At 42.6% G+C, this 16,308-nt stretch overlaps 1 protein-coding gene across 7 annotated transcripts in view; it reads left to right on the top strand.

The window, feature by feature from the left end:
• CHD6 (chromodomain helicase DNA binding protein 6) overlaps nt 1-16,308 on the top strand; it is a 101,341-nt gene that overhangs the window by 30,410 nt on the left and 54,623 nt on the right. For 6 of the 7 annotated variants that reach the window (XM_081916569.1, XM_081916573.1, XM_081916572.1 and 3 more), the window contains exons 2-3: nt 5,089-5,218; nt 6,918-6,973. In XM_081916569.1, the coding sequence (XP_081772695.1) occupies nt 6,941-6,973 (33 nt within the window). In that variant the 5' untranslated portion in view covers nt 5,089-5,218; nt 6,918-6,940. Of the gene's footprint in view, nt 1-5,088; nt 5,219-6,917; nt 6,974-8,327; nt 8,348-16,308 lie in introns of those variants that run through there. The other variant, XM_081916574.1, reaches the window with a different exon arrangement.

Genomic DNA, 16,308 nt, shown 5'->3' with positions numbered 1-16,308 from the left:
GAGATTTTAATTTCTGTATATTTAATGCAGAAGCGGGGATGTTGGCATATCTGCTTGTCAAAGTGTACAGGTGGATCTTAAATTGGGATGCTGGGAGGTTTTGCACACAGGAATAGTGCAGTAAAGGAACAAAATCTGGCAGCTGTTTTAGGGATAGAGGAGAGGCACGTGCTTAGTGGTGATGGGAAAATTCATGTCCCACATGAGATGGCCTGCCAAAGTGCCACTGTGAAAGTACACAATTGGTTATTGGAGGTCAAAAAAGGGTTTGGGGCACAAAGAAAAACCTGCTTTGTAGGAATGTAGCCTTTATCCCCATCAAAGCAACAACATGGAGGCACAAATGAATAGGTTGTAAAGCAGGATGAGTTAGGAAGAAACATGCAGAAAAATAGTACTGATGATAGATGAAGAATAATAAGAAAGGAGATATACAACTGGGACTTAAGCTCCTGGACAGTAAGAAGATATTGTGGCAAGTAAAGCTGCATAACAAATGAAGCATTGCTCAAGTGGTGTGCCATGATTTTTGCAAATATATTCCTTTTTCTCTAGCACTGTGCTCAGTTTTCTAGTTTACAGCAGAAGGCAGCTGTGCACAGTATTGATGGGTAGGCACCTGAGAAATCTTACATGTTTGTGTGGTTTTAGTTAAGGTGATGAATTAACTTTACATTGCATAAATGTACAAATAATGCTTTAAAAACGACTAACACGTGGTTTGGATGCAGCTACTCTATTCTGCAAGAGTGGAGTTACCTATTGATATGGTCTGCCCTCTGAGACTTAATGGAATCTGATGGCTTCCTGAATGCTGGGAGGGATTTTCTAGCTGACATGCCTAAAGCTCAAGTCTCGCTTGTGGAATGGTGAGATGCACAGAGCCGTTGACACAATTGCTCCTGAATACCATTTGCTATCTCTGGAGTGTGTAGGTCAACATGGTACTCTAGTGACCAGCATGTGACAAAATAAGAGGGTCAGCAGCTAGAGCTCAGGTGGCATACATCTCAGTACAGACGAGGTTGCACCATTGGGACTACCATACGGTAGTGAAGAAAGCTTGGTTCTCTGCCACCATCACATCTGTCTGGCAGATGAATGAGGTTTTGTCATCCAGGCAAGAGAGCATTGCTCTGACATCTTTGGAGACCTGCTGCAACAACTTTACAAGGCACTTTAGAGACAAAAGTGTTTAGACAGTGGTGGTGTCCAGTGCACTGTCCATTTCATTTGTACTGGATCACTTTCAATTATTGTGGCCTGAGGATGTGACCAGCTGCTTGAAAAATTGTATCTGGCCACCTGCCCCCTTGATCCTTCCCCATTTTGGCTTCTTAGAACTTACCACGCTAATCTCTGCAGTGGCTTCCAGTTCACTTCCTAGCCTAAGTCAGTGTGCAGATCTTGTCGTTTAAAGCCTAAAAAGCTTAAGACAATTTTACCTGATGGATCTCCTCCTCCTGTACTAAATTAAATATTGAGAGGCTCTGCTGCAGGTGCCCCCACCAAGAGAACTTATGTGGTTAGCTACCAGGTAAAGGACCTTCTTTGTATTGGCACTTGGTTATAGAATGCCACCCCCAGAGACGGTTGCCTGGCATCTTCCTTGTGGTCTTTTCAGTGGCAGGTGAATACATTTGCAATCCACTGATTTTTAGATCTGTTATATGTTTTTAGTGATGCTGTGTGCTGTTTCTACTGCTGGAATTTTTATGCTGTTTTTATTCTGTGGTTTTTGTTTTATTTTATTATGACACTGGGTAATATTTTATGTTAGACATACTTCGAGTAAGGCCCATTGAAATTAATGCACTTAAGTGGATTTACTGTAATCAATATTGGATATCACCCACCATTGTTTGGCAACTTACAGATAAAATATTTTGTAATGGGATTCTTATCCTTTTGGCGCTGCGTGCTTGTTGGTAGTTGAGAGATCATCATATGCACTTGATGATATGTTACATTTGCACAGCTGAGGCAGGTTCTTTTACTCTTGATACTTATGAAGGGTGTACTTGAGCTGGTTTGCAAATCATCTCTTGGTTAAAATCTTTGTACCTAATGGATGCAGCAAATTTGAGGCTCTTGGGCTTTAGAATAAGAGGTAAAGTAAAATCAACTTTGCTGGGTCGTCCAGCGTTTCTGGGCTGGTGCCATCCTGTGGAGACTGGGTAGCTTTGCAGCCTTGTGCAAGCTTGATTTAGAAAAAGAAAAAGATGGAGAGGCTGCCTAAATGCTTCCAGGAAGCTGAGACAATCCTCTCCTTGCTCCAGACATGCCTTCCTGGTTTCCCTGACCCCACCTTTCTCTGGCTTTGCTGAGGCATGATTTCCATAACTGATTCCCCCCTTCCCACTCCACCCAATTAAGATGGCAGTAATGAAGCCCATATTATGCATGCATGGTGGAAATTTGACCTGCAGGAAATTCCCAGCATGCTGTGCTCAACTAGCCTGCTCCTTGTTCTCTGGCTTCTTCCTGCTGCTGTGTTGCTTGCCGTGTTCTTTGTCACATGGCTTTCGCCTCCTAGCTGAGGAGCTACTGTGCGGCTGTAACCACTTTGGAGTAGGAAAGCGAAAGAGACACAAAAGAGATCTCCGTTGCTTGTGGGAGCAGCATCAGCCCAGTTTCTCCGCCTGAGCCAAAAATGCTGAGCGTGGTTTAAGTAGGGTTATTCAGAAGGGCATCAATATTGTTCTTTCAGAAGCTGTAATGATCTCCAAATTGAGATTTAATTTTTAGGAAAAAGAGTTGTGTGTTGGATTTATTTATCAACAATAAAAGAAATTAACAAACAATCTGGTGGCCTTAGACTTTTTGGTCTGTTCATCCCTCTGCCCTAGCAATCTACCAGCAACTCTAGCTTTATAGCAGCCAGTTTATTTCATTTAGTTACTGAATATATTTACTGTGGTACCTCGGGTTACAAACACCTCAGGTTACAGACTCTGCTAACCTGGAAGTAGTACCTCGGGTTAAGAACTTTACCTCAGGATGAGAACAGAAATCACATGCCTGCGGCACAGAGGCAACGGGAGGCCCCATTAGCTAAAGTGGTACCTCTGCTTAAGAACGGTTTCAGGTTAAGAATGGACCTCCGGAATGAATTAAGTTCATAACCAGAGGTACCTCTCTCTCTCTCTCTCTCTCTCTCTCTCTCTCTCTCTCTCTCTCTCTCTGTGTGTGTGTGTGTGTGTGTGTGTGTAATAATTTTAATTGATTTTCTTTTCTTATAACAATTATTCAATATCATTTAACATCCATTTCCAGCTTTCCCCCTCTCCCTGTTGACTTCCCCCAACTTCCATTTCTGGTTTGTTGCATCAGATGTTACATTCTGCTCTTTATACAAAATGATCTGTTATCACTAATTATATTTCTTCTTCTCTGTAAATAAAGTTGCAAATGTTTATTTCAATCCTGCCAACGAGCCCATTTTTGTTGTTGTTTCTGCAAGTATGTTGTAAAGGGTTCCCATTCTTTTCGAAAGTCACTATTGTCCTTTTCACGCAATTTGTCCGTATACCACTGTATATGTCACCTTTCCTCCAAGGAGCTCAGTATATACTTCTCCTCTTCCCCATTTTATTCTCATGTTATCCCTGTCAAACTAAGAGGCGGTGACTCTGCCCAGGGCCACACAGTGAATTTCACTGATGAGTGGGGATTTGAACCCTGATATCCCAGCTCTTAGTCCATCACTCTAACCACTGCACCACACTGGGTCACAGTGTAACTCAAGCAATGCCCAACAGTTATCAGTGTGCAGGTCATTTCTCATGTAGCTCTATTTTTCTGCTTCTTCGTTCGTTTATTAATACTTATATTGATTGTTCATTTTAAAACATATGAACAGGAAGAGGTGTGGAAAGGAGTAAAAAGGGGGCAAGAGAAAAGATACAAATTGGGATGTAATCAGTGTTGTTTTTTCTGGAAAAAAGTTGGGGGAACTCACCATAAAGTTAGTTTATCACAGTACCAGTCACAGTGGCATTCCACACACCCACACACCCAGCAGTGGCTAAATGTAAGATGTGATTAATAACCTCAAGCAGACAGTGATCTGAATTACAGATGGCTCAACTTTATTGACTACAGATATAGGTGGATTTTTGGTTCAGGCATTGGGCGTATATTCATTCCCGTTCCCAGCCCCCTGGACAAAATAATAATAATTATTATTTAATTTAAAAATGCTCAAAAATACCCCTGGATTTAATAGCGATCATAAATGCCTCAGGTCATAGCATTTTTTAATATTCAGAGTTTGGAACTATTATTGTTGTTGGGCCTGGGCACAAGAGACAAGCGGTGTAAGCATAGAGTTCTGTGTATACTGCCAAATGTTTCTAAATATGTATTTGTGAGTTGCTCTCTGTCAAAACAGGATCTTCAGTCCATTGAACGATTGAGGATGGAGACTCTTATGAAGAGCCCTGTTCTTTTGCCAGCACTGTGAACTGCACCACCCATTTCAGTACTTGGGAAACTGAAGTGAGCTTGGATTTGGTTTTCACCCATCCAGGGCATAAAGTTCAGAAGGCAAAGTAAATCCCTGTGTCGGAGAGATCAACTCCAGAGCTGAAACCAGAGTGGGTGGGCATGGCATTTCGAATTTATTGCTCTGCAACACAAATTGAAGCAGGGGTACAGCTATTTGAGGGTTGCTTGCAGTATATAGCACATGGCCTCTTTTGCATCTCAAAGAGGTTGGGCTTCCAGTTGACTGTACTTGTTTATAGTCATCAAACCAACCTTGTCAGTGAAAACCCCCTGCATCCCTTGAAATGAGCTCTGGGAAAGTTGGGAGAACCCCCAAAACAGCATGGAGAGGGAGGGTAGAGGGGAATCACTCCGTCTGGCAAGCAGCAATTACACAATGTTAAATTCCACCCACAGTATACACATAATTGAACTTGGCATATGGCTGATTGTAATGTTTCTCGCCAGTCTTATTTCAACCTTAAGTACTACACCACTCTGTCACATGTATTGTTTTGATATTTAATGGATACCATTTATTTCCTAATTGTGCTGCTAGGCTGACTGTGTCTCTTTTGGTTATGTCCCTTCCCCTTCCAGGATACTGAAATGAGAATGGCCTGGCTCTGACCCCAGAGTGTGCACATTCTTCTTTTCCCCGCTTTCCAACTAAAGAAGATCCTTCATCCCTCTCCTCCTCAAAGAAGGCAATGTATTGCTCCTGGAGAAGGTAAATGCATGTTTCTCAATCTGCATAGGTATGGGAGAGCAGGAAGTGGTCTCCAACTGTTGCCGGACTTTTATAGGCCCATATTTTCAAGTGGGAAAGGATATTTTTAATTGGTAGAGTACTTTATTTTGTTTTTATAAAGCCCCAGGATGATGATGATGATTGATAATAATAAGTGTTTTGTACCCCACCCATCTGACTACTTTGCATCCCAAAGCAATTGCACACATTGCACAACATCTAATAGTGTTTATACTCAGCAGGTCACTAACCAACTCCCTCCCTCCCTCTTTAGCGTATCTGTATGTTGTATGCATTAACTGTCCCCCATTACATTTTTAAATGTAGAATTAAGAATTAAATAAATCTTAGACGTATCATTAAGGTGCATAATGTTTGAGGTTCCCAAAGGATCTGAATGGCTAAGGTTTGGAAGACCTCTACTTAACACTCTGAGAAATCCCTGTTTGACATCAATGGGATGGACAGACCCCTGATAAGCCTTCAAGGGCTGGGGAGCTACCATCTTCCATGACCATAGGCAATGCTGACCGGGTCTGGTGGGAGTCCAATCACATCTGGAGGATGGCAGATTCCCCATCCCTGCTGTAGAGTTATAGGTGTAATGAGGAAGTTTCAAAACTATCTATCTATCTATTGTGTGGCTCCTAGTCATGTAAATAAGTGCCACAGGATTATCTGTTTAGACTCCAAAAGGCCCTTCCTTCTTGAGTAATACAGAGTATTTTTGAGCAGGACTTATATCTGAGTGTGTCACTGCTCTTTAGAGAGGGTGTTGTATTAAAAATCAGTGGCGTAGCGTGGGTTGTCAGCACCCGGGGCAAGGCAAGTAATTTGCGCCCCCTAACCCGTGGATTTTAGCACTCCAGTGCGAGCGCCCCCCCCCCCCGATTTTGCGGCCGGCCCTCCTGACCACCCCCCCCACGCTATGCCACTGGGGCTGGGGGCGAGCGAAGGAGCCAAGGACCCCCCCCTTAAAGCTCAGCAGGAATTTATTTATTATTTGCGGAGCCCCCGCGAGCCGAGGCAGCCGAAGCCCCCTCCCCTCGGGCGCCTCCCCACCCCCTCCTCTCCTTGGGCTGTAGGTGGAGTCCGCGCTCCGAGGCGCTCCAGATCCGGGCTTGACGAGCGCCTCACCTCCTCCCGGCCGGGTCCTGGGGCTTCCAGCCGCGCTCCGTCCTCGCCCCCCCCCCCCACGGCTGAGACTTGCGCTGAGAGCCGGAGCCAGCGGCGCCCCCTTCCGCCGGGAGACCATCGCCCGCCCGCCGGCTTCCTCTCGGAAGGTTTTGGGGAGCGCAGGGCGCGGCGAGGCCCCTCGGAGCTCTCCTCCCTCCCCGTCGGCAGAAGCAGCCGCCGCCTGTGGCTGGGCCGAGGGGATGGCGGCGGCGGCGGCGGGGTGCGGAGGCTGCCCGTGCCCGGCCAGGCGTCGGTGGTGGCGTCGGCGCTGCTGCAGCGGCTTCTCCTCCCGCGAGCAGTGAGTGGGCGCAGCGGCGGCGGCGAGCCCGGCGGAGGAAGGAACTTGTCCCTTCCCTCTGGACTCGCGCCCCCCCGGATGTTGCGCCCGGTGCGGCCGGCACCCCTGGCACCCCCCACGCTACGCCACTGTTAAAAATACTTTACAAGCAGTTCTTGTGTGTTTTCAGTGTTAACATGACCTTTTTGTCTTGTGTTTTTACAGAAGTAATATACACCACAAATTTGATGATAATGAAAATACAGAAGAAAGAAAAACAGGTTGGCAACCCTTTCCTTTGTCAATCTCTCTCTCTCTCTCTCTCTCTCTCTCTCTCTCTCTCTCTCTCGTGTGTGTGTGTGTGTGTGCGCGCGCGCGCAAGGGAGGGAGAGGGAGAAGGAGAAGCATTCCCTAGGGTCCTTTATTTAACTAGATTTGAGGAAGTTGAGTCCTTTTTGCCATATGGTGAAAGGAACCTCCTTAACAACTTTAGTTCCTGTGGGCAGCAGAATCCCCAAACCTCTTAATGTGAATAGCTTGCTTAAATCTAATCCCACTATCATGCAGTTTAAATCCTAGGAAGCGCTATCATAAGATAAACAATTTTTAAAATATAAATGCAAGTCCATAGTTACAGTTCATTGTTAAATTCCTTACTGTGGTGTAGTGGCTAAGAGAATGAGTTATGAATCAGAAAGTCCCTAGTTCAAATCTTGCCTCTGCCAGGAATCCCATTAGATGACTTAGACAAGCAATTCCTTCTCTGCCTCAGTCCTCCTTTCTGCAAAACGAGAATAATAATACTGCCTTACCTTACAGCAGGGTTGGGGACCCTTTGGTTCTCCAGATGTTGCTGAACTACAACTCCCATCTTCCCTGGGCGCTGCCCATGCTTACTGGGACTGATGGGAGTTGTAGTTCAGCGATATCTGGGAGGCCCAAGCTTCCCCACACCTGCCTTGCAGTGTTTTTGTAAGGATTATAACAAGATAATGACAGCTGAGACGTTATAGGGGGCTGGACTAGATGACCCTTGGCAGTCCTTTCCAATTCTACAATTCTCAATTCAATTTAAAGACTTATAAGCATTATTCAAATGCTAAGTGCTGTTTTTGTTATGGATAGTAACATACACTTTGTTCCTATCACAAAAAATGGCACATACATTAATATGTAAGTAGTATGTGAATTGATTTAAATTTGATCAATCTTTTGAAAGCCAAAAAATTAACTAAAAAAATCTTCATGCCTCTGAAAGGCCATTCCTTCCTCTGTGTGTCTGATCTGCTGCTTTTGCTATGCTGGTGCCATTTATATACCAAGGATGCCTGAGAAATTGATGAAGCAGCCATCATTGTATTTTCTGTGTGTGCACACTGGCAAACCTAACTGTGGCCTATGTGATAAAGGGAAGGAGCTTGCTTTAATATATGGAAGCATGGAACAAACCAATCTGCTCTGTGCTGTTTTGTGTCCTGCCTTGTTTTAAATGGGGATTTTAAAAGTGAGTTTGTTAGAAAGGAACAAATCTTCTCTTCTAAGCCTGTTCTGAAACAAAGTCTTTAAAGTGATGTTGGCCAACAACTTTATCCCTTTCTGATATTTCAAAGGAACAAAAAGAAACTAAATTCTCACCTGCCGATCCTACTGCTAAGGTTTCTTCCATCATTCTAGTTAACCTTGTATCCCAGTTCTTGTCTCCAGAGCAGCACACATTTTGCCACTTCCGTCTTGGTCATGTTGTTCTTCTTTGTTCTTTAAGAAACAGCTGTTTTGCTGGTAGCCTTCTCCCAGCCATGCCCTTTTTCACGCATTGTGCAAATTGATGCAACTTGCTTCTTCTTTTAATGGATGATAAAATGCCCTTTTCTCATTCTCATAGCATTCGCTTTCTGTATCCAGCACATTATTATTATTTATGCTGTTGCTACTCTTTAATTTATCACCTGCCCTTCACCCTAAGGTCCCAGGGTGGGTTGCAACATTGCAACACAACTTTAACAACAGCTTAAAACAACTTACAGTTACAGAAATAAGATAAGATCTGAAGGCAGCCCTGTTTAGGGAAGCTTTAAATGTTTAGCAGACTATTGTATTTTAATATTTTGTTGGAAGCTGCCCAGAGTGGCTGGGGAAACCCAGCCAGATGGGCGGGGTATAAATAATAAGTTATTATTATTATTATTAGCCCTTAAAATATGCACCTCAAATGGTCTAAAGCCAGGTTGACATGCCTAGTTTGCATATCGTTATTTTGCCCAGTTCTGTATCCAGTATTTAGAAAATGCAGGGGGGGGGTTGGCAGAAACTGAGGGGCACAGATACAGGAAATACAGGAAATAGTGACCAGGAGTGTGCAGGGGTACCCATAATTCAGTGACAAAGCACATGTCCTGTGTGTGTGATGTCTTTGGAGCTTCCACTTAAAAATAATTTGGGCAGGAATTATGGGGGAAACTACTTACAGAAAGGGACCAGGTAGACGGATACCGTGCTAGACATACAATTGGTCTGATTCACTGTAAAGCCGCAGTAAAACCCCATCATTAGAAACCGTGCCAGCATGTAGGCTTGGCTGTTGCAACTGAATTCTAAAGGACTGCTCTTGCACCCTGTTCACACAAACACACGTTTTGTCTCATTCCAGTGATGTAGTCAGGCAACTTGATGGGCTTAGGGAGGAGCCCCTCTGTAGATGGTAATGTATATTGCCCCACTTGCTTCAAAACGTGGTAAGCCAGGATGGCTGCATTTGCCCTGCCACCCCAATTCATCCTGCTAAATAGGACCCTTGATATCTGCTTTACAGTCCTGCCTCGATAGCACCACTGCCTAGTTCTTTTTAGCCTTGGAGAGTCTGCATTGCTGCCTTGGGTGTTTTTCTCCTTGCATGGAGCTGGGATGCCAAGATTTATGCTTTCCCTTGCAAGTCTATTTTTATTGTATCCACATAATGCAAGATACCATCGGAGCCTCGGCATTTACATTCCTCTTACTAATAATTTCTAGTGAGCCTGTTAAGGGGTAGGTATTGTTGGTGGACTGTAGGATGTGATCTGCAAGAACCGATGATCCCTGGAAGGGGAAAGAACAGGCGGTCAGAAGGACTGCTGCTACCTTACAGGGAGAGAAACAGCCGCTGGTTGTTTTTTCACCTATGCAGCAGCCAAAACTGACCTCTAATGCTGTGTGTTTCCCATACAGGAAGTCTAGGTGGGAGGCTGGCTGAAAGAAATGCTCAGCTGGATGTTCTGGATTTGACATGAGAAATATTTTAAGTGATTTTCAAGGGTTTGTGAGGCAGATGAGGTAACAGAGGAATCATTGTGTGTGTCCCCAACACTCCGCCTTCATAATATCAGCATCTTGTCAAAGCTTTTTCTTTCCCCCCACTTTTCCTTCCTCCAGTGCGAGCAAAGGGGGCATTCTAGTTCCACTGGTTTTTCTTCACTTGTTGACTAACTTGAGAGTTTTGGGCTTGAAGGCAGGCAGGGGAGAAAGGAGAGCATTCAGGGCAGCAAAACTGGTTATTCTTCTGGGACTGAAAAAATCTCCAATTTAACTTGGAGGTATGATGATGATGATGATGATGATGATGATGATAATAATAATAATAATAATAATGTTTGTCCCCTAGATTTGGGGCTAGTGTGGATTTTAGAAGTGGGGGAGGCTGACATAATGTGCAGGGATCCGAAGTGGAATGCTTTATTAAGCTCTGGTGCACTTTCGCATCTGTAGTTTTTCTGAATAAAACAGCAAATATGGGTAGCTACGTCTGGGCCAAATTACACATTACACAGTAGTGTGTTTGAATAGCAAACTTAGGTCTGGGCACGCCTTGTTCTTAACAATAAACAGCTGCAGGGTGGTGGTGGGGTCTCCTAATCTGGATTGGGAGGTTAGAGGAGTGTGTGGAAAGGGTTTTTAACACTTGGTTAACCTTTAGTGCCCCTGTGCTATTTGGATTAAAAAAAAATCCCTCTTGAAGCTTCTTATTGTCCCTGATGGTACAACTTTGAACCTTCATAAGTTGCCTCTCATTCAAATTTTCAGAATGGTTACATTAAGAAGAAGGGGAGGGAATGCAGTGAAGTAGTTAAAATTACAGGGGGGGGGGAGAAAAAACCCAGCAACCCATCATAAAACCAACAAGACATAGGGTGGAATTCAACATTGTGCTATTATGAACATTCTGCCTGCACAAGCATTTCAGTTTGCCAGACAGAACAATTCCCCTCTCCTCTCTCCACTCACTTTTCTGAGGGAATTTCCTGGACCCCCCACTGAGCCAGTTCTGTGGCGTGCAGGATGAGGAGAGGAGAAAAATCTCCATTGGGTAAGTGGAAGTCATTGTGCCATGCTTCCACTGATGGAGTTTCTTAGGTGAATGAACCTGCCTAAGAATCAACAGGTGGGTTTATGAACTTAATCCATTCCGGAAGTCCGTTCTTAAACCAAAACCATTCTTAAACCAAGGCGCACTTTCCTTAATGAGGCTTCCCACCACTGGTGCCCTTCCACCATTCGGATTCTGTTCTTAGACCGAGGTAAAGTTCTCAAACTGGGACATTATTTCCGGTTTTGCGGAGTTCATAAACCAAATTGTTCTTAAACTGGACTGTTCTCAAACTGAGGTACCACTGTATCCTTAGATTTTAATTGTTGTTGGGATCTCCTTGCTACCATTGTGGTTTATCTACACGTTTTGATTGTTTTAATGAGACACTTTTGTAAGTCGTTTTGTTAACTTAGATTACCAAGCTATAACGATTATGTTAACATGCCTTGTGCTAGCCAAAGATGGCTTATCTGGAATGTAATCTGCTTCTAGCTGAATACTTTTTGCGTTTGCTCATAAGTAGTGAGGATTGCTCTTGTATGGTCCATGCTGGTGGCAATTTATTTCGTTACTTACACCAAAATATGTGCTTTTTGTTTTCCCTCCCAAAAAGAGTTGCAGCTTACAAAATTTAAAATAAGCATGAAAATAATAATGTCCCGTAGTTAAAACACCATTTCCAGACTAAGAGCAGCATCAGTAAGGAAAAACATGAAGGGGTGTTTAGTTAGCGTAAGCTTTTTGACTTCCACAACAGAATTTCCTCTCTTTTCTCCCTATGTGCCACTCAGATCTGCTTGGACGATTGGCGAAAACCACAGAACAGAGTTTGGGAGCGAGTGGGGTGGGGAGGAGAGGGAGGGGAAGTTCTGTTGCGGAACTCCTAATGTTGGATACAACCCTTAGAGGCAAAAATATTATTTGTATTTCAATAGATTTATTTTTATATTGTTTAATTTTTTTAATTTTTTTTACTTTGTAACTAGTATCTTGTATGTTTTTAGCTTTCTGTATTTTACCTGTGTTGTTTTAATTGGTGTAAGCTGCTGGTTTGAGTTCCAGTCTGGGAAAGAGGTGAGATATAAAGAAATATAATGATAAATTAAATTCTAGCAAGAACTGAATTAAAAGCTTGTTTCGAGAGAACTAATATTGGAATATAACTAGGGAGAAAGATACCTGCTTAAAGCAGGTGAAGTTCCACATATGGGGTACACCGCAGAAAGAAATCCACATTTTGCTTGTGCAATAGACTTGAGCTCTCTGGTTGGCTAAAAACCCACCTGACTCTTTTCTTGTATATACAGAAAGGATTAATGATACTCGCAGTGTCTGATACAGTTGAGAAGGGCCTATTGATGAGTGAAGAGCACGAGCACTTAACTGCTGCCAATGTTAAGTGTTGTTGTGAAAAGTAGCATTGTTGTGAGAGATAGGATCACTCTGGAGATGGGTGAAAAATGAATTCTGAAAAATGAACTGAACAAATGTTTCTCCCTGAAATGGCAACCCATGTGGGGTTAAGCTTTGCTTTGTCTCACCTCTTTGGTTCTGTGGCTCTGATGATACAGAGTAGAGTAGAGGTATCTTGGCAAGGTCAGGGCTGACTGGCCTGGAATGTTTCCATTTGCAGCCTGTACCTAACAGGACTTTTAGGGAAATTTATAACATGCAGGGATATGGGAAATTAGATATGGCACCTATAATACCACTGTGATTTCCCCTGAAATGTCCCAGAGTTACCAGGGGCCTGCCCTGCATGGTGGCAGTGGATTGAGGCTGGTAACTAGCCAGTTCTGTGGGTTTTCTTTTCTTGTATGTTTCATAAGGCTGTTCCTACAGTTAGGTCTGAGAGCTGACTAATACCTAAAGAGGAGGTGTGTCGGAAGGCAAGGAACAGGCAAGAGGTTTGGGAGAACGTGGCCTGGAACATCTAGGTGAGGAAGACTTGGGTTGCTGACCACATGAGACTGGGCATGACCAGGAAGGAGATTATATATTTCTCTCTTCACTCCCCTCTCCTGCATTCCTACCCTGTGTTTTCCACCATCATCAATACCTCCCTGCCTCTTCTCTTTTGACCATCACTATAACCTTCTAATCTGTTCATTCTGTCTCTTCTTCCTTTCTCCATCTCACACCCTTCGATCATCAAGAACACGCCTCTTTAAATTCATGATCATCTCTTTCATCCTTGGCCTTTCTAACTTCACAACTCTTTTGGGACTCAGTGCCCAAGATAGTTGGATATCCTCCTTATTCCCGACTTATTTAAGATCCACCTGCTTTTTAAAAAACAGAAACCCTTGTTTTCTTTTCCTTAACTGCATTACCTTCTCCTTGCCTTCCCCATCTTTCCCCTTTATGTTTAAATGAGATTGCGAGCTTCCAGGCATGTCCTTGTCCTTGGTTTGCCTTTTGCACAGTGTTTTGCATTTCAGGTTCAAAATAGTATACACCTGTGCATTGTATAGGGTATTTTATACTTTTAGAATGGGGACACCTTTTTTTTCCAGGCCAGAATCTAAAGTTCGGGTATGTTCACAGACAGATAAGGGAAAAACTTACCTCAGTTATTAAGGGTTTAACTTTCTCTCTTTGTTCTAGTATTTCCCAGTGCCGGAGAGGCAGTCTGCTTTTTTAAGCCAAAATAGCTTTTTTTCTTTGAAACCTGTTCAGTGAAAAAATAAAGTAAAGGCCCGGCTGCTTTTCCCTCTCCTGTATGAGGACACATGCAGCTTGAAAAATGAATGGCAGACTAAGCACCCTTTTTTTGGGGTGTGAGCTAGAACACACCATTTCTGTTATTTCAAGTTCTTGTACCGAAGGACACATGTGAAGCAATTTAGTACAGTGTTTCATGGTGATAGGTTGGTGCTGTAAGGTTGCAGATGTGGAGCTGAAGAGCTCATCAAGGGTGGCGGGTTAATTAAATTTTAGTGGCCTCTATTGAAGTATTTTTTTCAGAGCTTGCCTAAAGAACGCTGGTCTCTGCAAATACACACAGGCAAGCAGCTAAAAAAAAGTAGGTCATACTTTTGAGGCCTACTAACCTTGACAGTTTGCCTTTAAAGTGCATCTCTCTCTCACTCTGTTCACAGCAGCTCCTGATTGGAAGCAGATAAGTTTTTTTCTATTCCCCCTCCATCCTACTCTGGGTGTACTTGAATTCCCATTGGCTTTCACTGAGATTCATAATGCCAGGTCCAGGACAGGTTTTGGGAAGTTGTGCAACATGAACACACACACACACACAGATTTTTTTTGCTGATGTTTCTATTCTCTGCTCTCTTTTATTATTAGAGATACAAATTCTATTTGCAAATCTGCCAACCAGCATTAGATGCTGAGCCATTGCTTTAACAGAGCCAAATAAATGCAGAAGGATTGTAAGACCTGTCCTATCTTCCAGAGGTATGGTAGTTCCTATGTACAGTGGTACCTCGGGTTACATACGCTTTGGGTTACATACACTTCAGGTTACAGACTCCGCTAATCCAGAAATAGTACTTCAGGTTAAGAACTTTGCTTCAGGATGAGAACAGAAATAGTGCTCCGGCGGCGTAGCGGCATCAGGAAGCTAAAGTGGTGCTTCAGGTTAAGAACAGTTTCACGTTAAGTATGGACCTCCGGAACGAATTAAGTACTTAACCCAAGGTACCACTGTATATCCAACTACAGGTGTTTTCGTGGTATAGAACCGACCTGCCTTCATCTGTAATCCAACTGTGCTATTGCTACTATGATGATCCCAGAGATGCAAATTAACTTTAAGTGAGATATTTTGTTATGATGGTTTATTGGTGAAAGTTTGAAAATGCAAGGTTATGGAGGCATAAGCATGCAGCTAAAATGGAGTATTTTGAGCAGATGTCAAGTCACACATGAGAAGGAAAAAGAAAAGGAAGTGTCTATGCTGCTATTGGTTAACTGCATTAGAATTTCACATGCCAAAGATGGACATGGAAAACTTGCATGTGTCAAGAGAACTTTAAGTGTTAATGGAATTAGAAGCTGCAGTTGGTTTTAGGAAGTATAATTTTCTGAAAACCTATTTATTTATTCTTCCCAATAGGGGACCTGAGCTAGTAGGTAATGATGTGGCTGCAGAACAAATAATTATGTTGACTGTGTTAATTTAAAGCATGGATAAGGCTGCAACAAATTTTATCCTGTTTTGATTTTCTTATCAAAAATAGTACAGTAGATAGAAGTAAAACATGTCTGACTTTCAACCAGTTCCCACAAAATGATTCCACCTATCCCTTTTATAGGAACATGTACCATATATAATAATATTCAAAATGAAGGATGGACCAAGCATGCTGCTCTCCCCAAAAATAAGTCTGCTACAAATTTGCAATTAAATAATTTTTTAACAACTTGGGTTTTATGTGTTTTTCAACAATTTAACATTCATAATGTCCAGAAAGGGACGTAATGCAGTCATATTTATTTAGGTTACAATACTTAAAACACTTAGCTAGGAGTAAGTCCTATTGAACTCAATAATACTTCCATCTGGGTAAGACTGCATAGAATTATGCTGTTAAAATTGTATGCTTAGCCATCCTGCCTCTTCAGGTGATTAAGAAAGATTTTTAAAATAATATAAAACTAGCTAAGAAATACAGTGGTACCTCAGGTTACATACACTTCAGGTTACATACGCTTCAGGTTACATACGCTTCAGGTTACAGACTCCGCTAACCCAGAAATAGTGCTTCAGGTTAAGAACTTTGCTTCAGGATGAGAACAGAAATCGAGCAGCGGCAGCAGGAGGCCCCATTAGATAAAGTGGTGCTTCAGGTTAAGAACAGTTTCAGGTTAAGTACGTACCTCCAGAATGAATTAAGTACTTCACTCGAGGTACCACTGTAATCTTCAAACCTAAGAGAACAAGCAAATATGTCAGAAAAGAGCAATATTTTGTTAGGAATTATACAAATGCATATTAATTGTTAACTTCTTTATTAAGAAGTTGTGTAGAAATAGACGCAGACTGACTTATAATACCGATTTAAGGAAAAGGTGACTGCTTCATCCCATTTCTTTCAGTGTTAATTTTAAAGCTGTATTTTTAACTAGGTTGATTTTTCAATTATGAAAGAGTAGTACATTTCAATAACTACTCATTTCAAACAGCTATTTTGAAAACTAAATTTAAGATCATTAACTGCTCAGATTATTTTGTACTTCAGGGTTCTTCCATTCTAGTTGTACAGGTGTAACAAATCTAATTCAGTTCTGAGGTTCCTGCAGGACTCAGATAAG

This window comes from Podarcis melisellensis, assembly GCF_964234715.1.
Source record: "Podarcis melisellensis genome assembly, chromosome: 6".
Taxonomy (NCBI): domain Eukaryota; kingdom Metazoa; phylum Chordata; class Lepidosauria; order Squamata; family Lacertidae; genus Podarcis; species Podarcis melisellensis.
This window is presented reverse-complemented; position numbering and strand designations above follow the sequence as displayed.